The sequence below is a fragment of the Nomascus leucogenys genome, chromosome 22a (assembly GCF_006542625.1).
Source record: "Nomascus leucogenys isolate Asia chromosome 22a, Asia_NLE_v1, whole genome shotgun sequence".
NCBI classification, from domain to species: domain Eukaryota; kingdom Metazoa; phylum Chordata; class Mammalia; order Primates; family Hylobatidae; genus Nomascus; species Nomascus leucogenys.
In genome coordinates this window covers 78,512,513-78,539,883 of record NC_044402.1, presented here as the reverse complement: position 1 = coordinate 78,539,883, position 27,371 = coordinate 78,512,513, and the positions used below count along the sequence as shown (strand labels likewise).

The following is a 27,371-nucleotide window of genomic DNA, read 5'->3' as shown; positions in this document are numbered from 1 at the left end:
TATTACATACATAAAGTATATATTATATATAATACATAAAGTATATATTATATATAATACATAAAGTATATATTATATATAATACATATATTATATAATACATAAAGTATATATTATATATAATACATAAAGTATATATTATATATAATATATAAAGTATATATAAAGTACTTTGTAATTTCACATTTTAATCCTACATGAGCCTGTGTATAAGTGTAAGGGTCTGTTGTCTTTACTAATTGTAATTTTATCAGTGACTATGCTTCTGTTATTTAGCCTTATAACTTCTCCTTAAATTGTACTCTGAGATACTTTTTGTGTTAAGTGTGTGTGACAGAATTGGATTTAAAGGTAAGTCTCTTGGACAAAGGAAATAATTTCGTTGTGTTTTTAGAATTTAAACAGTTTAAACAGTTTTGGTCTTACGTGCTTTTTTTTTTTTTACTTTTGTCGTACACACAATTTCACTTTTGTATTGTTCAATAATTTGAAGAGGAGACATTCTGTTATTAATTTTATTATTAACCACCTTAACAGATTTCAAAAGATTCTTAATCTTACATTTAATTATCAAAGTAAACAAAGAATGAATTTTAATATTTCTTTACAAAACAGAAGGATTTTACCCCTTACCCACCTCCATCCCCCCAAAAAAATTAACTGCCATTCCTTCTTGGCCTTCATTAACTTAACCTAGGGTTATAAATCCCACTGAAAAATTTCGGAATAGATAAGTCATATAATAAACCTCTTTTTTTTTAAAATGAAATTTACAATTACCTTCATTATTCTAATAGTTTCAGTGATGATTTCAATACTCACCGACTGGCCTTTCTTTCCTCATTCTTTTATTCTTAATTTTGATTCATTTTGGGAGTGTGGTGATTAATTTTTTTCCAGAAAGGGCAAATGAGCAGTACATTGTATATCACAGAATGTCTGTTACCTTTACAATTTGGATGAGTAGAGAAATCTTGGGCTACAAAACTGCAGACATTGCTCCATTCCAGATGGCATTCAAAATGTGTAGAAGAGGATCTTCAGTCTTGTGACTTAAAATTTTTTGGATCAACCATGTTTCTTCTATTAAAACGAGTTATTGTTTATTGGGGACATCTATTAGTCAAAGGATAAATCTCTGTAATCAGCCTTTTTGATCTGCATCTTTTCTCTTACTATATTCGTTGGAGGGTGCTTTTTATCTTTTGCTCTGGCGCTTTTTGTTCATCCTAACTTATTTAAGCTGCAGAGAATCCTTTAAAAGAAAGCTTTTAAAGCACAATATATAACATTGATGAAAGCAGTTCTGATCTGGATAATGAACAAAAAGTGGAGGAACTTCCCTCCATCTTCGCTTTGTGGACTCATGAGAACCCACAGGATTCTGAAAAGTAGTTCAGTATTCACTGTTCATCATGGATTCAATTTTCTTTAGTGCTATGACTATTTACTATTTCTGACTCAAATATTAATTTAGCTTCTCCCTTTCTTTTCTCACTCTTATTTTCCTGCCCTCTTGCCATCATAATACCCTGCTGCACCATAGGGGGAGCAAAAGCAGATATTTTCTAATATTTCTTGTTCTATAAGCACTGGAAGAACAAAGTCCTTCTTTCTAAATGCTTCAGGACATTGCTCTTCTCTCATTCTGCAGAACTGTCTGTTTCACCAGCCTCATGCTGATTTTTGCTTTATTCACTAAGAAAGAAAAACTTCAAGTATAAGATAAATAAAAAATGCATACTCCATAGAGTACAGCTCAAAAACGATCAGTTATCTCCATCCTGGTCAAGAAAAACAAGACCACCAGCACACCATAACTCCCTTTGAGAACTCCCCCATTCCATTCTGCTCAAAAGGTATGTTTTGCTTGTTTTTGAACTCTGTAACTGGGAATCCTACAGCACACCTTTTGTTGGCGGTTGCTTTTGTTCAACGTTATGTTTGTGAGATTCCTTCAAATCATTAAGTGTAGCAAGTTAGCTCATTTCCTTGCTATAGAGTGTCATATGCATTCTGTTCATGGACATTGGGGTTGTTTCCACTTTGAGGCTACTATGAATAATACCAAGGATGTTTTTGTATGTGTCTTTTGGTACATATATTTACACATCTTTGTTGGATATATGCTTAGAAGTGGAATTGCTGAGTTGAGGGTATACATATGTTCAACTTTGGTAGATACTGTCAAACATTTTCCCAAGCGGTTGAGCCAATTTGCATCAGCAGTTCTTGTTGCTTCACACTGTCACCAGTACTTGGTATTGTCAACATTTTAATTCTTGCTGTTCATACCACTGTTAGGGTAGCTTATTGTAGTTTTAATGAGCAGTTCATCGATGACTAATACGGCTGAACATTCTAAGTTTTAAAAGATTCTTAAGCTTATATTAACTATCAAATTAAAAAGAATATTTTAATATTTCTTTACAGAATGAACCTATCCACTCCTTCTGTCCTCTGCCAAAACAAAACTAAATAAAACTCCCCAAACAAAAGACCCTGCCCTCTTCTTGGTCTTCTTTTGTGAAGTGCTTGTTCAAATCTTTTGCCCATTTAGTTACTTATTTCACAATGAGGTTATCTAGGCCAATTGCAGAGAACTGTCAGACTCTGAATATTGCTTTCAGCTCTTTCACATTTTACTCAAGTAAGTGCTGATATAATATCCAGCAGGTGGTCAAAGGTGTTAGACTCATTTCATTTCCCCAGGAAATCCCAGGAGGTCCGTCAGATCTACGGTAGAAGAGGGTAAGGGACTTCCTTGCAATAAGATCAAAGTTCTCAAGGCAAAGAAGCTGAAAAGAACATTGTGCACCCCCCACCCCAACCCCTATCTGTAAGTATTCTAAATCAGCTGATGTGCAGAGGCTAAGACATCTTTCTGTGCTGGTTATGTCACCTTTGTCATTCATACTCTTCTGGTCAGAGGCGGGATCTTTTATGACTCCCCTACTGAGGTGAATGCCGCGTGTGGTTCTCTTAGTCAAGGAAACCTCCAACATAGTGCAGCTTCAGGGCCACTAGTGAAGGAATGCAGAAAGAAGCCTATTATGACAAGACTCTCAATAGCTGTCTCAAATTAATAGTATAGCCTTCTCATACATAAGTTAATAAGGAGTGTCAGAAGATGGGAGGCTAAGGTGTCATCTTGTTTTATTTGTTTTTGTTTGTTTGAGATGGAGTCTTGCTCTGTCACTCAGGCTGGAGTGCAGTGGCGTGATCTCGGCTCACTGCAAGCTCCGCCTCCTGGGTTTACGCCTTTCTCCTGCCTCAGCCTCACAAGTAGCTGGGACTACAGGTGCCCACCACCACGCCCAGCTAATTTTTTGTATTTTTAGTAGAGACGGGGTTTTACCATGTTAACCAGGATGGTCTCGATCTCCTGACCTCGTGATCTGCCCACCTCGGCCTCCCAAAGTGCTGGGATTACAGGCGTGAGCCACTACGCCCGGCTGTCATCCTGTTTTATTAACAGGATGTTCCAATGTAGAATAGGAGTCAGCCATTTTTTAAAATCCTACCCCTTACTGGGATTCTACTGAATTTCTATTTAGTAGGAATTCTTTCTAGTTTCCACTAATCTTAACCTAAGTTTCTATGATTGATATAAATTTTCTTCCTACTTAATGTTTTCCAGGATGTTTTTGTAGAACCCTGAGAGAGGAGGTTTGCAGAGGCTTGTATTTACACTAATAATTATTATTTTTCTTATTTTCTAGATGAGAAAACAGACCCAAAAAGGCCATGTGGGTACCATATATGAAACTCATTTTTGGGGAACTAAAGGCTAATAATATCAACAAGATCTAGAAGACATGATAAATTCCTGCTACAAATAGCTAAAAGCTATTAAGTAGAAGCTGGATATTCTAGGCACATTGCTAATCTTTAAGGATGATGTAAGGGAGATTTAATTCCGATTTTTTTTGTGTGTGAAATACCTCCTTTGAGTTAACATAGTAAAATAAGACTGTAGGGACTACATTACAGTACCTGGTATAGACACCTTATTGCCTATGATTCCCAGATTTAGGCTAAAAGTAGTAGGAGATGAGTCCTGTTAGGAATTTCTGGTGAAATAAACAAGCCAAGATGGTACCTAATGGTAGATGAATCCTGGTAGGAGTTGGTGATGATAAACCAAAGGTAGGTGCTATCTTTCCTAGCACACTCTTTTTTTGCCACTGTTGGCTCAATCTTGATATTGCCAAAGCAGCTCCCCCTGTCCAGTGCTCTCAGCAACTATTGTAAATTGTTTCTAAAGTCAGTCCTTTAAGTAACAGATTAAAATCTTCTTCTCTACCCTCTTCAAAATGGTCACGCTGACACTTCTATTAAGTTACGAATGTACTAATGTAGAAGAGGGAGGAAGACTTTTGTGCCAGTGGGGCAATGATATAAGAATGCAAAAATTATCTCCTAGGGCCAAAACCCAACACAATGGATAGGCTTTGTTTTATTTTAAATTTATTTTTGAGATGGAGTCTTGCTCTGTCGCCCAGGCTGAAGTGCAGTGGCGAAATCTTGGCTCACTGCAACCTCTGCCTCAGCCTCCTTCGTAGCTGGGATTACTCCAAGAGATTCTCCTGCCTCAGCCTCCTTAGTAGCTGGGATTACAGGTGACTGCCACCATGCCTGGGTAATTTTTTTGTATTTTTTTGCAGTAGAGACAGGGATTTACCATGTTGGCCAGGCTGGTCTCAAACTCCTGAGCTCAAGTGATCCGCCCACCTCAGCCTCCCACAGTGCTGAGATTACAGGCGTCAGCCACTGCGCCCGGCCCAGATAGGCTTTGTTGACAAAGAGAAAAAAATGAAATTACATATTTTTATATATCAGAACTTCTAGTAAATTAGTATATAACTTTAAAGTAGATGACTTTAATTTTTTTTCTGGCATAAGAAAACAACAAAAAAACGGAGCAAGCAAGCAAACAAAACCCTTAAAAACTGAGCTAATGAATGCTGTTACCTATGTCTTGTTAATGCTAGAAAATATTAATAATATATGAGCAAAAAAATTAGTTGTAACATCATTACTTACAAAATCAGAAAAGAATTTGGAGAGGAATTCAGAGAACGTAGTTTCACAGAAGTTATTGGTGAGAAGCACTTTGGTTATTCTTCTGTGCTCAGTATTTCCCCCAGTTTCTGTAGAAAACAGTACTGGTACTTGCCTTTTCACACAGTTCTTGAGTTTTGTACCTCATATACAAACAACTGTTTAAAAATAGTCTCCTGATGCCTTCCTTCTGCCACTTCTGCAGCATTTTGGTCAAACAGGCAGTTTCTAAGACTCCCACGGTGGTATAGCCTAGGTTAGCTAGCTCACATGGACCTTGACATCCAGATACTGTCTTCAATTCATATATGACAATCACAGAACTCTCTTTTTCTCTGGTAATTACTCAAATAAATTTTCACAGGGCCTGGTAACTTTCTCAAAGTATAGTGGGAGCTGCATTTTCTACTAAGGACAAGACTTTTCTACTTTAATAAAGTCAAAGTATGGCCATTGTAATGAATGAACTACAACTTGATATTTTAACTGAATATTTCTGTCTAATCTCCTACCAATACCATACCTTCAGTTCCCAGGATCCATGTGTTCTTGAGCTACTGTTGCTAGAAAAAGGAAATAATGCAATCCATTTATTAGAATTCAAGTATTAAAATGGAACTTCTTGTCTAATAAGGATGACCATTTTTGTTTTCTCTTTGCTGAAATCATAGGTAAAAATAACTGCCCTAATTTTTAATAGCACTTACCATCCACATACGGAACAAAGCCTGCGTGTGGCTATACCTGCAGGTGAAAAGGCAATAGATTTCACTTGTTCTTGCCCTCACTGATTTTTAGCTTTAGTATTTATTAAAGCTATTGAAAGTTACAATGTACCTATAAATCAAGAGGTTTTGGGGTACATCAAAAAAGCATTCATTTTACAAGAAGATTCATCTTACGATTATAAGAACACACATACACACAGAGGTATTTCTGTATCCTTTTGATTATTCTATTTCAGTTTTTTTGGCAATGATAATTACATCTCCTTCATACTCCTTTGTCATTTAAAACAAATAACATGTACCTACGTACTTCTTCAGAACCCCAATCTTTGGTAATTTACTTAGACAATTCACTTAAAAATAAATGTAAATAAAAATATTAGGTAAAAGCTTTGAATGGCATAAACAATTACCATCCTTTACAAACATCAAAAAATATTCACTAACATAAAAAAGATGGCCTATTATTTGTTATTTGTGAGACTGTGTTTTTCAATTTCTTAATGCAATTCATATTTACTGATACTAACTGAGGAAAAACCAGATGCTTAATTCTAAAAAATGCCCAAGGTAAAAAGACTAGGAAACAACTTCTCGATGCCTTACTTTTACAACAGTCCAACCTAAGGTCCAACATACGAAATCTCTTTGGGCCAGTACATTCCAAAGTGAATGCCACTGACCACCCCATCATAACCACAGCTTGTTCAAAAACTCACCCCAAACCTGCAGAACCAGTATACCTACATTTTAAACAAACAGTCATGGTGATTCTTGTGGACACCAAAGTTTCAGAACCACAGTTTTGGCTGGGTGTGGTGGCTCACGCCTGTAATCCCAGCACTTTGGGAGGCCGAGGCGGGTGAGTCACCTGAGGTCAGGAGTTTGAGACCAGCCTGACCAACATGGAGAAACTCTGTCTCTACTAAAAATACAAAATCAGCTCAGTGTGGTGGCGCGTACCTGTAATCCCAGCTGCTCGGGAGGCTGAGGCAGCAGAATCCCTTGAACCCGGGAGCTGGAGGTTGCGGTGGGCTGAGATCGCACCATTGCACTCCAGCCTGGGCAACAAGAGTGAAACTCTGTCTCAAAAAAAAAAAAAAAAAAGAACTGCAGTTTTAGGCATTTCAAACACCATCATTTCTATCTCAGTGCCTTAAATTAACATACATTGGAATGCTGCACTTTATCACCAATGTTTATCACCACCTAGTGGTAAAGTCCCTTATTTCTACTTTCCATGGGTTCATTCATACTGAATAGGATCCCAGTTAAGAGAACAAAATTCAGAGAAAGCTAAAATTTTAGAGTAATAATTTCCTGGGTATTTTTCACTACCTTTTTATCTACGGTAGATGAAACCTGTGGAACTAAAAATACTGAACATTTTCTAAATGTATTTAACCATGAAAAATTCTTTCTCGTATTTCAAGGAACATAGTTTGGAACATGTTGCTTTAGAAGCAGCAAATTTGACAGTTGCTTTCAGTAATCTACCATACAAGACCTCAGTTAATGAATTTACAAGAAGGCTTTAATCAGGCTTATTTTAAATGTTATTTCTTATTTTAACTACATACTTGAGAGGTTTATTGAGATGTATTGCTTATTATTTAAAAAATTGTTTTAAGAAATATATACTAATAAAACTTCACTGTGTTGGCAGTTTTAATAACTAACATTTGCTGGGCATCCACGTATTTATATATTATGTTCTCATACTCAAAGTGCATCTGAGAAGTAAACATTAAGGTGAAGACATAAACAACTAGATTACTAAATGCTATTTTTTAGGTTCTAGAATTTCCTCACTCTAAGAAAAATCTAAAATTCTGGCTTTTAAAATACAGCTTTAGGGATCAACTGCAAAAGATAGGAAGACAGGACCAAGGCTAAACAACTGAGAGGATTAAGATGAAATGTACTCTGAAGCTGAAGTAAGCATTGTTTACTGAGACATGCAATTGGGAAAGAAAACAAAACAACAGATTGTACTGAAAAAGCAAAGTGTTTTGTAGGTAGAGAGGTATCATATGATCTATTTAGAATTTATATTAGGATTCAAAGAAATACATCTAGATAAGGCACCTTACTCTTACCACAGCTGTTTGCTGGGACTGGCTGCCTGACTGGTAGAAGGGAGAAACCGGGATCATTTAATCTGAACAGAGAATGTGGAGGGCTGGCCAGGTATATGATAGCTACCATGTGACAGATTCAAGCTCTTCTAGAAAGCCCAGTGAAATACTTTAATAGGGGAAAACTGTAGGAAATAGGATCTTATCTCAATTGTGAAGATTAACCAAAGATGCAATGGACTCAGGTAGGAGGTAGAGAGCTCCTTTCTGTAACTGTTACTTTTACACTGTTTAGATTAACCACCTGGCAGAAATATTTTTGAGGTAATTCAAGCATTAGTTACATGGCAGAGCCCAATAACTTGTAAGGAACAATTTAATTCCAATCTGTGAAAACTGAACTATGTGTACAGTAAATGAGTTTGGGATAACTACACCTATTTTTTTGGTAATTAATCCACAACTTCCCTCATTTAGGTTTTTCATTGCTTTGTTCTTTTAAAAAATTAAAAACAAAGAAACAGAGGACAGTGGCTATTCATAAGTACAATAACAGCACTCTGCAGCCTCGAACTCCCGGGCTCTGGCACTCCTACCGCCTCAGCCTCCTGAGTAGCTGGGACTACAGTCACGCGCCACTGCACCCAGCTTTGCTTTCTCTTTAAAATACATCCTCTGCCTCACAGAAAGATACCTGGCCCAATTCTTGTCAGCAGTTTTGCCTGTAAAGATATGACTAAATTTTCTTATCTAAATTTGCTAAAATCACTGACTTTTAAAAGATTTTAGTTTTCCAATGGAGATGTCCAAGTATAAGATACTCAATTATTAAGATTGCTGAATTTAATCTGTCATCGTTTGAGTCAGAATGTGAGAAGTATAATGAGGAGATAATTATGTTTTAACAAATGCATATCATTTATAATACCTTTTTATAAAAAGTGCCAAATGCTTGATTTAGATATACCTTTTTGATACATATCAATTCAATACCGGAGCTAATAAATTTTTTTGTTAAAGTTTTCAAAATACAAGCAGAATAGATCCCTAATTTTTAATCTTTATTTAGTTTTAGTTTTTATTTTTGGGACAGGGTCTCGCTCTGTTGTCCAGGCTGGAGCAGCACTATTGTGGCTCACTGTAGCCTCGGTCTCCTAGGCTCAAGCAATCCTTCCGCCTCAGCTTTCTGAGTAGCTGGGAGTACAGGCACACACCACCACGCCTGGCTAATCTCATAATTTTTTGTAGAGACCCGGTCCTCTATGTTGCCCAGGCTGGTCTCCTCTTGAACTCTAGGGCTTAAGTGATCCTCCCACCTTGGCCTCCTAAAGTGCCAGGATTATAGGTGTGGTGAGCAACCACCCCTGGCCCTAATTTTAATCTTTAATTTCAAAATAACTATACCTCCTATTGTGGTCTGTTTTGAAAATTCCTTACATGTCATATTTTTGGAGTGGCCATTATTTCTATAAAGATAAAAATGTCCATCCTCCAAAGCCACTGACATTTATTTAAATTTATTATCAACAAGTTTTAATTTTTTTATCACTGTTGCCTTATAATCTTAAAAGAGCTTTACAAAATTACCAACACATTTTGGTATAACTAAAAAAAAAAACAGTATAAAATATTTCCAGTGATTTTGTCTTTTGTCCTTAGATTAAGTGTAAACAGTTAAGCTGCATGTATAGATTGAGTAGCAATTACCACATTTTATTGACTCTTAAGATGCAACTGATCAAAAAAAGCACCTTTTCACGTTTTTTTAAGAAAGAAAATAAGGTAGTCAATTACACTATGCCATACAACTGATACCGAGATGCTTCTACTTTCAGGGGTGTTAAAATGTGAAAGATGTGCATCTCAAAATCAATGACATATGTCATTTAGTCAAATTCTAAAGACTGTCTATTAAATTTTTCCATTCTTGTCTTTCACATAAATAAGTCATGATTTAGTTAAGCAAAGAAAACTTTATTTCTGCTACACGTAACAACATATTGCTCTAAGGAACAACTACTATATTCGTTTTAGCATTAATGTATGGATTCAAAAATACATGTCAGCAATCCCTGCTTCCCAGACAAAACAATGCTGTACACAGACTATCAGGTATATGGAAAAAAAAAAAAGCTGTCAACTGTCCACAGGGAATGCGTCCAGTCACATTTTCAGTCAGTCAGCTGAGGATTATGTCATTATTTAGTCTTTGTTCTGTAGAAAGAACACAACACAAGTATGAAAATCATCACCTGAAAGGAAAGGAAATAGCTGTTGTAGTATTCCTAAAATGTTAGGAATTGTTCCTTTATTTCAATATACCCAATGTTATCTGCTTAATCATAGCTGCCCCCAAATAAAACCAAACTTACTCAGAAGGGCGATGCAGGTGCTGAATTTCTAAAGGGAAAGTGTTGTGAATTAACAAAAAATCTGATGCTCTGAAATACTAAAATTTATATTTTCCTCAAATAGAAAGAGAATTACATTGTGGTTATCAGACCCATCTCAAGATAGAATTCAACTACTTTCAATGTTATATCCTGGGATCAGTTGCTTTTATTTCCTAGGCATGACTCACTTAATCCCAGGCCCATACCTCAGAGATAAAAGAAACCAGCCTTCATGAGCTGTGTTTGCAGCCTTTTAAAAATTAAAGAAACAAAGAAAAAAGTGCACCTACCCCAAAAAACTTGTCACAATCATATAAAATTTGGGAAAGTCTTCCACAGTATTTTATTGAACCTCAAAATAAGGTAATATGTTTATTTAATACACCAACAAAGAAGAAGAATCTCATAATGGAGTCCATTGTAAATAGAAGATCCGCAGCAAAAATAAAAAAGCCATGTTGCAATTAGAAGAAATTCAAAACCGTGTAGCTAATCGTATCCTATCAAAATAGCCATTTTCAACTAACCTGACCCTACTTTATCTCTGCCCTGAATATGTAACAATTCAGAAAAGGGAAAAATGATAGATTAAAATTTTTATGAACAGCCATGCTGAATATGCAATTCCTCTAATGTAGGAAATTGGATGAGTTTAAGGGAAAAATGTGGTATTTATAAAGCTTAGTTCTCACAGCACCAACTGGCCACGAGGTAGTTTTATATCATTATACTTTTAGTTTCTGATCATTTGGATGTCATTATTTTAGATAAGAGGACATCTCAAAGGTTTCACTGAAGCTACAAATGCCAGAGTTTTAGTTCAGACTTGCAAAGCGTTTTTTTCATCTTACGAGGAATTTTGTTGACTCATTGTCTCTCAAAAGCCCTATGAGAAAACTGGGCCTCAAAAAGGCAAAGAGGGTCAGGCACAGTGGTTCATGCCTGTAATCCCAGCACTTTGGGAGGCCGAGGAAGGCAGATGACTTAAGCTTAGGAGTTCAAGGCTAGCCTGGGCAACATGGCAAAACCTCGTCTTACCAAAAAAATTACCCGGGGATGGTGGCACATGGCTGTAGTCCCAGCTACTTGCAAGGCTGAGCTGTGAGGACTGCTTGAGCCCAGGAGGCAGAGGCTGCAGTAAGCCAAGATCAGGCCATTGCACTCCAGCCTGGGTGACAGAGTGAGATTCTGTGTTTAAAAAAAAAAAAAAAAAAGGCATAGAGACCAGCCCAGTCACAGTTAAATGGCTTTTTATTTTAAGCCCAATATTCTCTTTAACATGTAAACAATCATTAGAAAAGGTTCAACCACAAGAGTAATTTATATACTTTTCTATGCTGAGAGTCTAAAGTCTATATTATTGCCCTTTTTAAGAACAAAGATTTATTGAGTAAAAGCAAGAACTATTTATTTCCTATTATTGAAATATTCACAGACTGGAAAAAACACATTTTTTTGCATGCTAGAGAATAGCTTGTCCAAACGGAATTCATTCTTAACATTTTATCCATAAACAGGAAAAAATGCTTGCTAATTCTTTTCCACTGCCAATTTAATATATCCAGGGTTATTGCTAACAATGTATGGTACAATGAGAATGGTTTTGTTACTTAATAAAACATTTAAAAAGATTTAAAAATTAGGATTATTCATAGTGGGCCCAATGAGCACTTTCTCTTGTCAAATGCCTTCTATGAAGGAGGAACTAATCATGTGATCTGTTCTAGGGGAGGAAGGGTCATCAGCAGTGAGGCCTGGCAGGAATCATTCTCATACGTGCTAGCTCACACAATTGGTCAGAAAGAAAATCTTAAGTGAAAAAAATAATGGTTTCAAGCCAGTAACTTCAGACTGAATTCAAAGTGCCTGCCATCTACTACATTTGACCTATAGTAGACTTGGAAAGTTAGTGTGTGGGAACAGGAAAACGGCTTCCCCTGAAATTCAGAATTATTTTACAGAATAAAAACAGCCAAACTTTAGGCCAGGCGCGGTGGCTCATGCCTGTAATCCCAGCACTTTGGGAGGCCAAGGCGGGCAGATCATGAGGTCAGGAGATCGAAACACAGTGAAACCCCGCCTCTACTAAAAATACAAAAAATTAGCCAGGCGTGGTGGTACGCGCCTGAAGTCCTAGCTACTGGGGAGGCTGAGGCAGGAGAATCACTTGTATCCAGGAGGTGGAGGTTGCAGTGAGTCGAGATCTCACCACTGCACTCCAGCCTGGGTGACAGACCCAGACGTCTTAGGGGGGGAAAAAAAAAAGCCAAACTTTAAAGAATGTTTCCCCAAACCACACAGATATAAACTAACTGTCACAGTCAAAGAAATTGTAGTTTGATTTTTGAAAACTAATAAATAAAATAGGAAATGGAATTCATATGGCTGTATGTATCAAAATTTACAATAAAGAGTTTTTGGTAAATTGTCAGGTTTTCTTAAAAAATACATATATGCATATGAGAATATTTTCTGAATGTATTGTTTTAATGCACAAACTCACAAATATAAGTCCAGAAAACACCATTTAGGTTCAAAAGGTCCAAAAATGATATATTATTTGATATTGCTTTTTAGTCATTTCATTAGAGAGAAGTCAAAACATTATAAACGACTGTTATAAATTATCTCAATTCATAACTCAAGACACCAATTCTTCAAGTTAAAAATCTTTAGAAGTATTTCAAAATTTTTTTTTTAAAGCAATCCTTATTCTAGCACTGGACAATTTTAAAGTTTACAGAAGCACATAATAAAAAGTCAAATTCTTAAAATCTAAGATTTCACAAACAAAAAACAATTATTTGTCTTTCTAAATTGAAATGTGATTTTATTTTATAGAAGGGCAAAAACATTCTTCAGTAAATGTCAATAATTTTTAAAGTTTAAATAGTTGCAAAGCTCTTTTAACTGACAACTTCTAAATCACTAAAAAGAAAAGTTCATAAAGTACTTACACATATTCCTCATATACTATTTACTCAATATGTTGTAAAATTCAGATTAAAAAGGGCTTACCTCAAGAATCAGTAAGTTCTTTGCCGTTTGTTAGATTCTTCTCTTGGCGAATCTGCCAGCATAACTTTAAGTCTCACTCCATTTAGAATCTTTCCATGTAGAGTGGCAATGGCATCATTAGCACTTATTCTGTCGGCATACTTGGCATACCCCACATTTTTTCCTGACACAAGGTAAACTTCGATCAGGTTACCAAAACGACTGAAACAAAGTGAAAAAAACAATCAACCAAAATTGATAAATACAACTGCTCAGGTCTAAAATTTGGAGTCCGTTCTTGATTCCTTTTTCACCCTTCTCCCCAGATCCGACATCCAACTCATGTCAATCTTAAACATCTCAATCAGTCAATTCTATTCATTCTCATTCAGGTCTCTCTTCTCATTCAGACCATCATCTTTTCCTTAATCTAACTCCTTTTTCACTAGTTTCCTTACCCCTGAGCTTGTCCCTCTTCAATCCATTTTTCACTCTGTCTTCTGAGTGATCTTTCTAAAACATAAATATGATCATTTACTCCCTAAAAGTCCCCTCAGCAGCTCCCCACTGCCTCCATGGTGACAACAAATTCCTTAATATAGCTCTAGAGCCTTTCTGACATTGTCCTTGGACTCTTTAGTTTCATCTTCCCTAACAATCTCTCAAATTCCCTATTTAACAGCCCTTCTTTTACATTCTCTATGGCAGAAATAACCATGCATACCCCCAGCTTTCACCTGTGGATAAATTTTTTATCCTTCAGGTCTCCACATACACCTTCCTTTTTTCAAGGCTTCTCAGAGTTTCTAAGGTAACTGCTCCGCCTATGTATCTTACACATTCCTTACCACAGCAACAATCACCCTGGGTTGTAATTTTCTGTTTACTTGTCTGTTTCCTACATGAGATCAGCTCTAAGAGGACAAGAATCATAATGTCTTGAACATTTAATATTTTGTTTACATAATGTCTCTTGTACTTAGCACAGTTCCTGCCTTGAACAAAGAAGAGGTTCAAGAAAAAAACTAAATATATCAGTTAAATAAAGGTCAAAATACTTGAACCATATTCTGATATTTTTTTCCCTTTGAGCCTCAATATACTGTCACATTATGTCCCTGATATTTTGTGCAGCTCTTTAACAAGCTTCCTATCTATCAAATTCACTAACATTCTTGTAAGCAAATGGGAAAAAGGCCTAAAAGAAAAAGCGAAGAAAGGACTTATGTTAAAAACACAAAAATAAATAAGCACCTTCCCTTTTTCAGTATAAAAAACATTTATATATTTTTCCCTACAATCAAGTAATTGTTTACACAATGCGACTGTATAACCCTTAAGGATCCAACAATGCACCAACAAAACAGAAGATGCTTAGTAAAAAAAACACAAAAAACAAAAAGGGTCTCACTCTTGTCACCCAGGCTGGAGTACAGTAGCACAATCTTGGCTCACTGCAACCTCGACCTCCTGGGCAAAAGCAATCCTGCCACCTCAGCCTCCCAAGTAGCTGTGATCACAGGCATGTACCACCATGCCTGGCTAATTCTTGTATTTTTTGTAGAGATGGAGTTTTGCCATATTGCCCAGTCTGGTCTTGAACTCCTGAGCTCAAGTGATCCTCCAACCTTGGCCTCCCAAAGTGTTGGGATTACAGGCATGAGCCACCGCACCAGGCCCATTTTATGTTTCAAAAACAAAATAGCAGGAAATTCTGTATGGAGCCTTAGGATGTGTGACCGATAAACAAGAGAAGAAAATAATCAGAAATTGAAAAAGATGATACAAATATGGAGTTTTTTAAAAGCAGAGAACAGGGCCGGGTGTGGTGGCTCATGTCTGTAATCCCAGCACTTTGGGAGGCCGAGGTGGGTTGATCACCTGAGGTCGGGAGTTCGAGACCAGCCTCAACATGGAGAAACCCCATCTCTACTAAAATTACAAAAAAAATTAGCTGTGCGTGGTGGTGCATGCCTGTAATCCCAGCTACTCGGGAGGCTGAGGTAGGAGAATTGCTTGAACCTGGGAGGCGGAGGTTGCGGTGAGCCAAGATCATGCCATTGCACTCCAGCCTGGGCAACAAGAGCGAAACTCCGTCTCAAAAAAAAAAGAAATTAAAATAAATAAATAAATAAATAAATAATAAATAAAAGCAGAGAACAAATAATCTCTACCTGATAGGTACTGGATGAAGGAAGTGTCTAGATTATGAGAATAATTAAATTACTAGTGTAAATAAAATATAACAAAAAGTGTAACTTTCTTACCAGAATATATCTTCTAATACGTCTAAAGGTAAAGGATGAGGATTAAACACAATAAAAAGTCTTTCTTTCACAGGAGTTTCAGGAGGGGCTTTTTTTTTGCATGATGGAAGTACAACATCTGTCTGGATTTGAGGCAACTGTGATCCAGAGCTTCCTCCAAATTGCTGTTAACAGGTAGAAAACAAGAAAAAGAAAAAAATGCCCTTTAGAGATTTTTGGCCAAGAGCTAAAGACAGATATGTATCATGGCATCTATGTGGTCTTCCACAATAGCTCTGAAAATTTTCATACATAGATAATCAACAAAGTATGATTTCTCTTCACATTTATTTTATATGCTATTGATATATTATAAAGGTTAAATTCTTACCTACTTACCATAAATTGTTGCTGACTTGGGTTATTCCACACCATTGATGCAAGCTGTGCAGCTACCATCTGCGTTGCCATTTTTCTAAGGAGACTGGAGACAATAACTGATAATTTACAGAAAACTAAAAACATTCAGTCTTTTAACAGTAACTTGTTTTGTGTGACTTTCTCACCTGAGAGGTCAATTGTTTCTATTTTTATTCTTCAAGTCCTATCAATCATGTACACTCAAAGCTCAGCTTTAGACACTCCTGGAATGGTACTTACTCTGTTGCATTACTTCCATCATCAATGAAGGAAACACCTATTCGGTTCCCAGGAGGGTACTGAAATCCATGTAATTTGTATTTTGCATAAATAGCTGATGCTACATTAAAATACTGAACCACTCCATGACCTAAAATAGAGAACATACAGAAATGAAAAAGGAAAGCAGACTGAGTGCCTAAGGCCTATGTTACAATCTAACACAAAAATGAAACCATGTAGAACTCTAATATCACACAACTAGTAAATACAGAATCAAATGTATCAGAAAACACAGTTCTGTTATCATGTGTGCAACAGGTGTATTCCTAGAAAAGGAAGAAATAATTTAGGGAAAAATATGAACATGATATTTTAGGGAAAATAGAATATGAACATACATCCTGTCTAATAAGTTTAGTTTTAGGATACTAGCTTTTCTTATATGATACCAATATACTTAAAAGTCTAAATTTTTATTCTTTGAAATCTACTTTGAAATTTTAAGATTTTCCCAACCGTACTGGGTAGGAAATGAAATGAGAAGTGATAGTTGAAAAGAATATATACTCATCCTGGCTATCTGCAGCAGTAGGGAGAGGAAAAGTGATTTGAATGAAAAACAAAAAGATAGGGAACAGAGGATCTCAGATCACAAGTGATATATTTTACATTCCTTTGGAGAGATTTCTGCCAAAGGGACAAATTTCAATTTAGGAGGGTGATGTTGAAGGGAGGGACAATGTTATAATGCATTCCTTAGAGAGCCCAGGAGCTTGTGACACAACCAAAATGTTTTCACATTTATAATACAAACCACTGGGGAAACATTTATAATTTATGTTCATCTGGAAACCCAAGCATCCAATATTTTAATGAAATTAAAATAAAACACAGAAATCAAATGACCATATAAAGTTAATTCAAATGAGATTCGAACTATATGATGACACCTCTATTAGTAAAAAGATGTTCCAATGACACATATATTTCAGACACATCCAACCAGAGAAACAAAACAGGAGGTACAGGAACAAATACATTTTGACATACCAGATAAAAGGGAGGGAACAAAACAAAATAAACACAACTTCATATGCATATAACAAATGTGCCAGAGAACACACAAATGTGTGCCTAGAAGTCTTAGAATGGAGAATGACAGCATATGGTCGGGTTAAGGTTGGGGATGGCTCAAAGACAGTTCTACAAAAAGACTAGTGCTGGGTTGGGTACTAGTGAGTATGTGGGGGTGTCTGTATAAAGGGTGGAGTTACCTTAGTCCTGTTGGTCCACATGACCAAACTCATGTCACTACTTCTATGTCAACAGCCATGCCACTCTAAAAGGACTAAATCAGGTATCCTTACAAAACTGGAAGAGATGCCAACCAAGTATGATTTCTCTCTATCACCCCTCACTAACAAAGAAAAAAAAAACCCTTAGATTTACCGAGTGCCCTATTACATGCCAGAACTTGCATTAAGTTATTTTACATATATTATATCTAATTCTTACCTAACCCTGGCAGAGAAGGTATCAATGATCCCATTTTACATATGAGGAAAGAGAGGCTCAGAGGGGATAAGCAAGTTGCCAAGGTCTCAAAGCTACATGCCACTGCTGGGATTTGTACCTGATTCTATGCAAAACGGAATGCCAAACTTTCCCATTATGCCACAATGCCTCCATTAACAAAGAGCCTTAATAAAATCAAAAGCTTAAAACACAAAGATGGGTTAGCTAATGTTAGGTAATGGGTTTAATCAATTAACTAATTAATAAGTTCAAATGGCTGATATTGGAGTCTTGCTTCCATTGAGAATTGGAAGAAGCCGGAGAGAAGTAGGGCATTTAGATGCGTGGAATGAAAGGAAGGAGGGGTATAAATTTAAGAGAAAGAGATCTAGGGATGAATGAGAAGGAAATTTTGTGAGTTTCATAACTTTGTCTAGCATTAACCAAAAGAGCACATAGAGGCAGAGGCTCTATCCTGAGGTATTTTTTGTTGTGCAACTGGAATACAGAATGTTATATTTTGTGGGAGTTAAAATATATTTTACAGTGAACAATTTTGTAAAAAGAAGATATATTTCCAGGGCTTTGTTTATTAAGGTATCACCATATTTTGAAGTCTAAAGTAGAGAAAAAGGAAAGATAAAATTCCTGTCACATGAGCAGTACTTGACATAAAAGTGCCACTGGAGAAAAGCCATTTTAACAAAACTCTGTGTGTATATATATATATTTTAATGTGAACATTATTTTACCATAATTTGAATAAGGATCTCGTTGAACTTCACAATATTCCAATCCTGGTATTATATCAAAAATGCTGAAAAGCTGTTCTTCAGTGAAAGGAACTCTTGATACAACTGACAAGCGTTTGGAGATTGCTTCCTGGCCTCGGCTGTCATTCTTGTCAAAACTTGAAAATTCAGATTGTTGTTCTCCAACAATATAAAAAAAAGTAAATCTTTAGATTTCTACACAGCCAACAATTCGCTTAACATTTTAAATACTAGAAAACAAAGAGTCCATTGTACTGAATAAAGGCACTGTATTTTGTAGTATGCTCCTGGTCATCAGAACTACCGATGGGACTAATGACAAGAAAACAGACAACTCTCCCCACTCCCCTACCTTTAATGCAGAAATATAAGAAGAAATGCATAGTCTAATTTCACAGAAATAAGTTTAGTATGCGAAACTGAAAAATATGGTAAGTATTTTACCTGAACGTTTACGTCAAATAACATTCACAGGCCTTACTTTCATTACCCATTTTCCCCTTTTTCTATTAGAGCTTCTACTTTTACCATTCCTCTCCTTTCTGTAGCCCTAATTTTAAAGCAGCAGTAGTTCTGGGACAAAATTTTAGGACTCATATGGAGAGGATATCTACATATGTCTTTTCAAGTTTTTGGTCAGCTATATAGAGGCAGAAGCTCACCCAAAAAAGTGGCAGTGGCAATAGTTTCTAATATGAGGAATGCGTAACTTAACAGAGAAAACTATAATTAGAAATCAGTTAAACAAAATAAGTGTTAAATATTAAGAACTTTAGGAGTCATAATCCACTTTTTAGGAATAAAAAAACTACATTTAAGATTTTTATTCACTAGGTGAAATTTATAGATGCCCAATAACAGAGTATTCTTTAAAACCCAAATTACATCGCATATACTACATTATACTATTAAAAATAAAGGTTGCCTACTTACCAAATGGAAACATATTTACTCTAGGTTCATGTCCCAAAGCCTCTTGCCTCATATTACTATAATAATCTTGTTCAGAGGATTCAGATGCTTTATTTTTAGGTTCAGCCAAGATTGCTCTAAAACCTGAAAAAAACCCATGAATTTCAAGTTTCATAGCAAATTTAACATACTTGCAAATATACTTGATTGCTAGTGCCTGACTCAGCTTTATAAATATAATTGTACAAAGCAAAATCTATACAATGGCCATCTCCTTCAGACCTACTTCTTTGCTTTCTGGAAGATGGCAAAGAGTAAATGACAATCAGCAAGTATCCCAAATTACGGGTCAATGTAGACATGAAAGATCAGCAATTCTATGCTATCCCTTCCCATCTCCCCTTATTACAGATAACATCGTCATTCATTCACCTAAGCTCCTCAACATCAAAATCCTGTAGGGCTTCTTCATGTTTAATCTGTCACACCAAGTTTCTTCCTTTGAAATGTGCACAATTGGAATATGCTATTTTTTACTCTAACTTCCCTGCCTCTGTTTTTAATTTAGACTCTCTTCAATTAATTACAAGAGCCCTTTAACTGTTTTTTTTTGCTTCTGGATCAAGGGTTCTTAACTTGGGGTCCAAGGATGAGCTTCAAAAGGTGGGAAGATTCCACGAACCCTCTGAAACTTTAAACAAAATGCTTATTATGCATTTATGTACACATGGGCATATTTCAAGGGTTCAGTTTTCTTCACATTATTCAGTGGCTTAAAAAAGGATAAAACCAGCCAGTTTGAATTCTTCTCTGGAAATCTATCATTAATACTGTGGGGTTAGATCAACTGTTATTACTTTTGTCTTTCTAAACAATCTACAAAAGAATCCTAATGCGGACTAACCTTGAACTTTTCCTAACCTCCAATATATGGTTCCCATGTTCCAATGTACCTAGTTAACTGTGTCTCAGCATGTCTCAATAGAAATACTGTGCTTTACTCAGACAGCTGCCTTCACAGCACCAAGCAAAAGACATGTTTATTCCTGGCATTGTGCCTCTGCTGGCACTGCTCTCACCTTCTGTCCTGCCTCTTCGACACCAGACACAAGTCCTACCCCCTCGGCATGTGTTGCCATGCTCATCCAGCACACTTGTTTTTCACCATTGACAGGCTCTACCATACACTTATGAACATTTTTTTCATTTGGCAAATTCTTATTGAGTCTACTATAAATGGCAGTTACTTTTATAGAGAGCTTAATAAATCTTTATTGAGGGCCTATTATTATACTAGATACTTGGAGTGACAGACAAATAAGACATACTTCTTGCTTTCAAAGAGCCTTTAAAAACAGTTCTTCCATTCTTCTTTATTTTTTGCCTATTAGATCTTGGCTACCCAATACAGCTATACATTCCTTAAATGCGAGGGCTGCCATATACTTCATCTGTATCCCTCTACTTAGCATATTGATCAGTACACTGCAGGTACTCAATTAGTGCTGGCTAAATGAGAAATTTAGAAGGATCTAAGAGAAAATTTGGGTATGTTCCTTAGGGGTATCTAAGAATTCTACTGATTAACAGTAATTCTTTCCAGTATGTATAGATTTTTATAATGTCCTAAAATCCAGCAATTTAATTACTCTACATATCATTTCTAAAGGTCAATATACCTAACTAGAAGTATACCAACAAAGAATATTCTCTTTGACATCTTTAAAATTCTTATTCTTTATATATACAGCAACATCAGAAGATCACATTCATGTCACTCTAGCTTGAAATTAACCCTATCTATATCAATTACCTATGTTAGCACATCTTATAAATCTTATCCTTAACCTATAGGTTTATTAGTTATACTTTATACTCTTTGGGATGTAGATCAAATATAAACAAATATAAAGAATATTTTTAAAAACTTGAAAAGGTAAGTCAAGTTTTTAATACTTAAAATTCTAAAATACACTTAAAAAACCCTAAAAACCTATAAAAATAATACCCAAAGTATGCATTTCACTAAGTTAATGTAGTTACTCTTATTTCTTCAGGATAGTGCCTCAATGAATATTTAATCATAGCCCCAAAATATTTTTCTTCCTTGGACTGTAAATATTTAAATACCCACTGCTAAAATTACATTAGCAGATACAGTTATTAGTAAAAATGAATATTAAGTTCAGTTATTTAGAATAATCAGAATTTTTTACAAAAGTTTTTAACAATGTTAAACACATCCTTACTTCGATCACAGTTTTCTATTGCTTGGGCAGCTTGTGATGGTTTTAAGTATCGTACGTAGCCCAAACCTTTACTTTCTCCAGTGACTTTATTCTTAATAATGCTGCAATACTCGATATCTCCATACACCTAAGAGAGTTAAAAGACATGATTTTAGGGGACTTAAAATTAATTGAACAGAGTATTTCAGAACTAAAAATTTGTTTATATGTGACCCTTGCATGCAAACAAAGAAATAAGCAGTATAAAATATGCAGATATTGCATATTTGCATATGCAAATATGCTTATTTCATAGACGAGGAAGCTGGGCTTTAGAGAAATCAAAGAGGGACAAAGTCACAGAAGAGTAAGAATTTGCACATGGTTTGGATAGCTCCAGTCTTGCTCAACGGTGGTTAAGAGCCAGAGCTCTGGAATTAAACTTTCTAGATTGAAATCCTGAATCAACCACTCATTAATTAGGCAGTTTACTGATTCTCTCTGTGCCTACCCTTTATTAAAGGGGCTAACAGTAGTATCTACCTCACAGGGTTGTTTAAGGGTTAATTGAAGTAAAACATGTGAAGTGCTTACATTGGGCTTGGAAGATACTCAAAGAACATTAGCTATTATTACTTGTCTGTCTTCTAACAGGAACATAAATGATGGTGTATTCTTTTGAAGGAGTGCTTTTCAAAGGGTATCTCTAAAATATGCTGGTTCACTCAGAAAGTTACTATTCTGAGAAACATGCAGTAGTGTTCCTTTCAATGTTCAAAGAAATATGGAATATAATTGGTATTTATTATTTATTTTATAAATTCTTATATAATCAATTAGCAACTTTATTATTGTACATTAAAGTGTTATATTTGTTCATTCAGGAAAAGATAAAAATTTATAAATATTTAAGGGTAAAAAACATTTTCCATACTACTGGAGGATGTATAAAATATATGTTTTTGGTATTTGTTATTTTTGAAGTATTTTATTGAATTTTCAATTGGGGTAGGAGAGAAAGTTTGAAAATTACTTTTTACTGCTTGTTTTCTTTCTTGCTTGTTGCCACCCAATTCATGGGAGGATTATTAGAAAAAAGATAAAAAAAAAACTACAATTCAAAACAATTTAAAAATTGCTTTTTAATAATTTGTGTGAAAGCTTATCACTGCATAAGTTAATGGCTAAAAAGACTTAAAATTATCCTCAAATTTCATTTATATAGGTCAGAGCTATACTTACGTTTTCTTCTTTAAATATAACTCCTTCAAAGGTCCAATTTTAGGACAAAAACTCTTCAAAGAATAAGCCTTTCTGTGAATGAGTACCATGTCAACACACCATAGGCCTGTTCTAAACACTAGATAATACAGTTCACACACTCAGGTCTGCCTAATTCGCCTCTACATGCCAGGCAATAGAGGGGAGTGCTAAGAGCATGCTTTGAAATTTTAAAGACCAAAAGCAGGCTCCAGACTCTGACAGCCTGGGTTTAAATCATAGCTCTACCACCTACTAGTTGTGTGACTTTACTTAAACGTTTCTGAGCTTTATGCTTCATTTCTGTGAATCTCTACTTTCACAATAAAGTAGGGGGAGACTACCATTACTATTTTCCAGCTTTTATATATTCTTCAATTTTAAAAACTAATTTATGCTAGGTTTAATATTTAAAGAGTAGATTGAAATTGATGAAAACAGTTACGTAATTCCCCACGACTACTCTATTGACCTTATTCCAACAACACTTCAGATTTAGTACCCATACAACCTGTGTAGGACTATGAGTTATCACATATGCTAGCTGATTGGAATAAATACCTTAAATTTTTCCCGCAGATCTTCTTCTGTGTAGGACTTTGGTATCATAACAAAGATTCTTGTAAGTTCTTCATCTTCAACATCTCGGTGACTTCCAGATGATCGGGACTGAGCAATGAAAACCTAAGAAACAAACAAAACTCCCAAAATAAAATAATGTCAGCTATTTTCCCATTTCTTAAATTTTTTCAAAAGCAATTATTCTTGCAATGACTTTTTCTTTTTTCTTTGAGATGGGGTCTCGCTCTGTCACCCAGGCTGGAGTGCAGTGGTGTGATCATGGCTCACTGCAGTCTCAACATTCTAGGCTCAAGTGATCCTCCCACTTCAGCCTCCAAAGTAGCTGGGACCACACACACACACCACCACACTCAGCTAATTTTTTAATATTTGTAGAGACAAGGTCTTGCTATGTTGCCCAGGATGGTCATGAATTCCTGGGCTCAAGTGATCTTCCCACTTTGACCTTCCAAAGTGCTGAGATTACAGGTGTGAGTCAGTGTGCTGGGCCTGCAATGACTTTTTTTATGAGATAATACCAATCTCTGCATTGTGTTTTTCCCAAATGTATTTCTACTTTTGCATTTATTTTTAGCCAGAGTAATTTGAAGAAATGTAATACAATTAATTAAAACACCATAAACAAGGGCACTTGCATTGTTTGTTTCTTTTTCCTTTAAAGGGGTCTCTGTATCTTGGTCTCTGATCCACTGCTGGTAAAGGGGGCTCTATATCATTCAAGCATGAGAAAACTGGAACTTATGAAATTCCAGAGTAGGAAGCAGCAACCAAGAAAACCACAGTGTTAGAGACATATCCCTTTATAGTCTACTTCTAGTTATTCCTTCAATAAATCTATACTATATGTCAAGCACTATAGGAGTACAACTACTGAGTAACATGGAAATGGCCCACTAGAGTCTTGTGGCTGATATCAGTAATAAATGGTAAATAGGGAAATACAAATAGGGAAGCTTTAAGTATATGCAAAGACACTAGAGAAAAAAAAGAACCTCAGGTAAGATGAAATTGGAAGTGCCATCAGAGCACAGATTTCTATATTTTAGAGGACTGAGGTGTTTCAAATCTCTGATAAAAGAGACAGTCTATGTAGAACATATGTAAAATAATTAACCTCCTCATGGTAGATTTCTTCCATAAATTTTTACCTTCATAGACTGAGTGTTCATAGGCTCTAGATACGCATTCCTGCAAAACTAAAGCCAAGATTTTTTTCTTCTGTTTTCTAGGTGTCTCCCTTTCTGCCAGATAACATAGTTGGTCACAGAATAACTTTTACTTGGACAATCTTTTCTGGCTGAGGCCTGGTACGATAATACTGTTGTCTCATAAATCCTCTGAAACTTTGCAAAAGCAAAGTACAATAGAAATATTGAAGCTGAATTAATTTAACTGGAAATGCTAAAAACAACACAAGAGTGTTCCAGTTGAAGATGGCTCAAGCTGCAGCTGCTGAATGAAACTAGGCTGTTAGGGTGTGGTGGCTCACAACTGTAATGGGAGGTTGAAATGGGAGGCTCACTTGGGCCCAGGAGCTTGAGACCTGCTTAGGCAACATAGTGAGACCCTGTCTCTATAAAAAATAAAAAAATTAGCTGGGCATGGTGGTGCACATCTGTAGTCCCAGCTACTCGAGAGGGAGGATGAGGCAAGAGGATTGCTTGAGTCTGGGAGGTGGAGGCTACAGTGAGCTGTGATCAAGAAGCCACTGCACTCTAGCCTGGGTGACAGAGTGAGATTCTGTCTCAAAAAAAAAAAAAAGAAAGAAAAAGAAACAGAAACTAGACTATCTAGCTAGGTACTACAGTGAAACAACCTTCTGGCTAAAACTGAATAGTCAAAAATGTGACAAAGAAAATAGTAAAGTTTATTTCTTTTTGGGAACAAGATGTTTAATTTCTCTGAGGCTAAAAGAGAGGGTACATTTCAGTGTTGGGCCTTTAATTTCTCTTATAGAAATTTATCAGGGGAAGGTGGTCCATCAATTTCAAATATGGGATATTTTTTGGGGTTGCCCACAAGGGCTCTGTGGCCATGTTACACTCAAAATATAAAAACCCTCTCCACTAAGGTCATAATTGGACAGCGATAAAATTCATCAGTCTAGTACAGGGGTCAGCAAACTACAGCTCCATTTTTGGTATAGCCCATGATGTAAGAACTGTTTTTACAGTTTTTAAGGACTGTAAAAACAGACAAGGGTATGTGACAGAGACTGTATGTGGCCTGCAAAGCCTAAAATATTTACTAGTCGGCCCTTTACAGAAAAAGTTTGCCAACTCCTGATCCTGTATGCTGTGGCCCTACAATTAATTTTGTTGCTGTCATATTCTGACACGCTTCAGAGGGTTGGAGAGGTGGGAGGAAGGGACTGCTTACTGTGTTGTTGGTATATTCCCAGGCTCCTTCTCTTTTGTGGATGGAGCAAGACCTCCAGAGACGGAAATATCCCTGAGTCCTTTATTTACATAAGTCCATATTAATACCATTCTCAGTTTGGAAAACAATTTTTTAAAAAATTGAGAAAATATTTTTGTGCAAAGTAGCAACAGAATAACATACACAGCAACTATTTACATGGGGCAGACGAAGGGTACAATTTAAGCAATTGCCAGATTCTCAGGATTGAGTCCTGATTTGAGATCACAGGGAGTAGGCTGTGACATCTTGGCTACTACTGATCAATAACAAGGACATATTGAGGGCTTACCCTGTGTGAGGCACTGTGCTGAAAGCACAGATTATGTCAAATAACCCTCAAAATGATCCTTCCTGCCATGTGTCATTATCACAATGATTTGGCTCTTCTTAAGGCAGTTTACTTTGGTCTGCTTTCAAAGAAAAGTTGCAGTAACAGAAAGGGTCAAGAACCAAATGTATGCTATTAACACTTTCAGAAACAGAGCTCATTTAAAATAATTTTCCAAAATAACAAAATGTGATGAATATGTGACAGTGACCGTTTTAAACACCTGCACTTATTCTTTCTGTACATGTATTCTTTCGTCTGGTACTAGGAAAACGTCCAACACCAGAGGTCCCCAGTTTAAAGTACTTTTGTCAAGTTGTTACCGCCTCATCTCTACCTGAGGAAAAGTAGAGTTTTCCCGTTTTTTATATATGGAAATTCTGGGCATCTGAGAGAGGAAGGTCAGAAAAGTACTCAAAGTAGGCTAGGACGAGTTTGGCAATGAACTCAAGAGCTGGTGGATTAGTGAGGGCGAGGGAGAGGGGAGGCCCAGCCACTGCTGTTCTGTCACCCGGTGGCCGCGGCTGCCGGGTCCGCTCTCGTGGGGCAAACATTCCGCATCCCGTCCCCTTCCCTGCAACCCGGCGCAGCTTCGTGGGAGGGGAGCCTCTCCTCAAAGCAGCCCCTGTCCCCAAGCCAGGTGCTGTCTGGTCAGCTGCCGGGAACGGATGTTCCACTCCTCCCTCACCCCGGCAGAGCAGCAGGTGAAGGGAGGTCCAAGAGGCCCACTCCTTCCCCCGAGGGCACCCCGACCCGGGCACCCGCACCTTGATGGGCTTGGTGTCGTTGGGGCCGAGGCACTGGCCATGCATCTCCTCCATGGCCCTGCAGGCCTGTGAGCTGCGGGCGAACTTGACGAAAGCAATGCCCTTGGACTCCTTGGTGTGCTTGTCCCGCACCACCCAGATGTCCTGGATGTCGCCAAAAGGCGAGAAGCGCTCCCTCAGCACCGACTCAGGCGTGTACTTGCTGATCACAAGGAAGATGCGGCTGTTGGGCGGTTCGTCCAGGCTGTCCACGCCCGGGCGGAAGCCCCCGCCGCTCGCAGAGCTGCCAGCTTCATCCATGGTGCTCCACCCGAATGCAGGAGCCTCACTGCCCTTTGCTTCTGCGGTGTCTGCCACCGCTGCTGTCTCACACCCAAGCCTTTGCCGGCTCGGTGCTCCGCTTCCGGGAGAAAGAGGAGTCCGGCGCCAGGCGCTGT

General features: G+C 36.9%; 1 protein-coding gene across 2 annotated transcripts; it reads right to left on the bottom strand.

The window, feature by feature from the left end:
- Positions 1-4,783: 4,783 nt before the first annotated feature.
- RBM45 (RNA binding motif protein 45) lies at positions 4,784-27,351 on the bottom strand. 2 transcript variants are annotated; one of them, XM_030803514.1, is made up of 10 exons: positions 26,935-27,351; positions 23,398-23,520; positions 21,598-21,724; positions 19,370-19,492; positions 18,416-18,595; positions 16,167-16,296; positions 15,906-15,990; positions 15,528-15,691; positions 13,282-13,482; positions 4,784-5,627 (listed from the first exon to the last, which is right to left on the bottom strand). In XM_030803514.1, the coding sequence occupies exons 1-9, from the start codon at positions 27,232-27,234 to the stop codon at positions 13,290-13,292; spliced, it is 1,425 nt and encodes a 474-aa protein (XP_030659374.1). In that variant the 5' UTR covers positions 27,235-27,351; the 3' UTR covers positions 4,784-5,627; positions 13,282-13,289. The 2 variants fall into 2 exon arrangements, with proteins under 2 accessions (XP_030659374.1, XP_003253821.2); XM_003253773.4 differs by lacking the exon at positions 4,784-5,627 and adding an exon at positions 9,824-10,084.
- Positions 27,352-27,371: the final 20 nt, after the last annotated feature.

Coding starts and splice junctions, on each gene's coding strand:
- RBM45 (XM_030803514.1), bottom strand. CDS start 27,234: ATGGATGAAGCTGGCAGCTCTGCGAGCGGCGGGGGCTTCCGCCCGGGC. Junction 23,521..26,934: donor ACGACACCAAGCCCATCAAG/GTGCGGGTGCCC, acceptor TTTGTTTCTTAG/GTTTTCATTGCTCAGTCCCG. Junction 15,991..16,166: donor GATGGAAGTAATGCAACAGA/GTAAGTACCATT, acceptor TATTGTCTCCAG/TCTCCTTAGAAAAATGGCAA.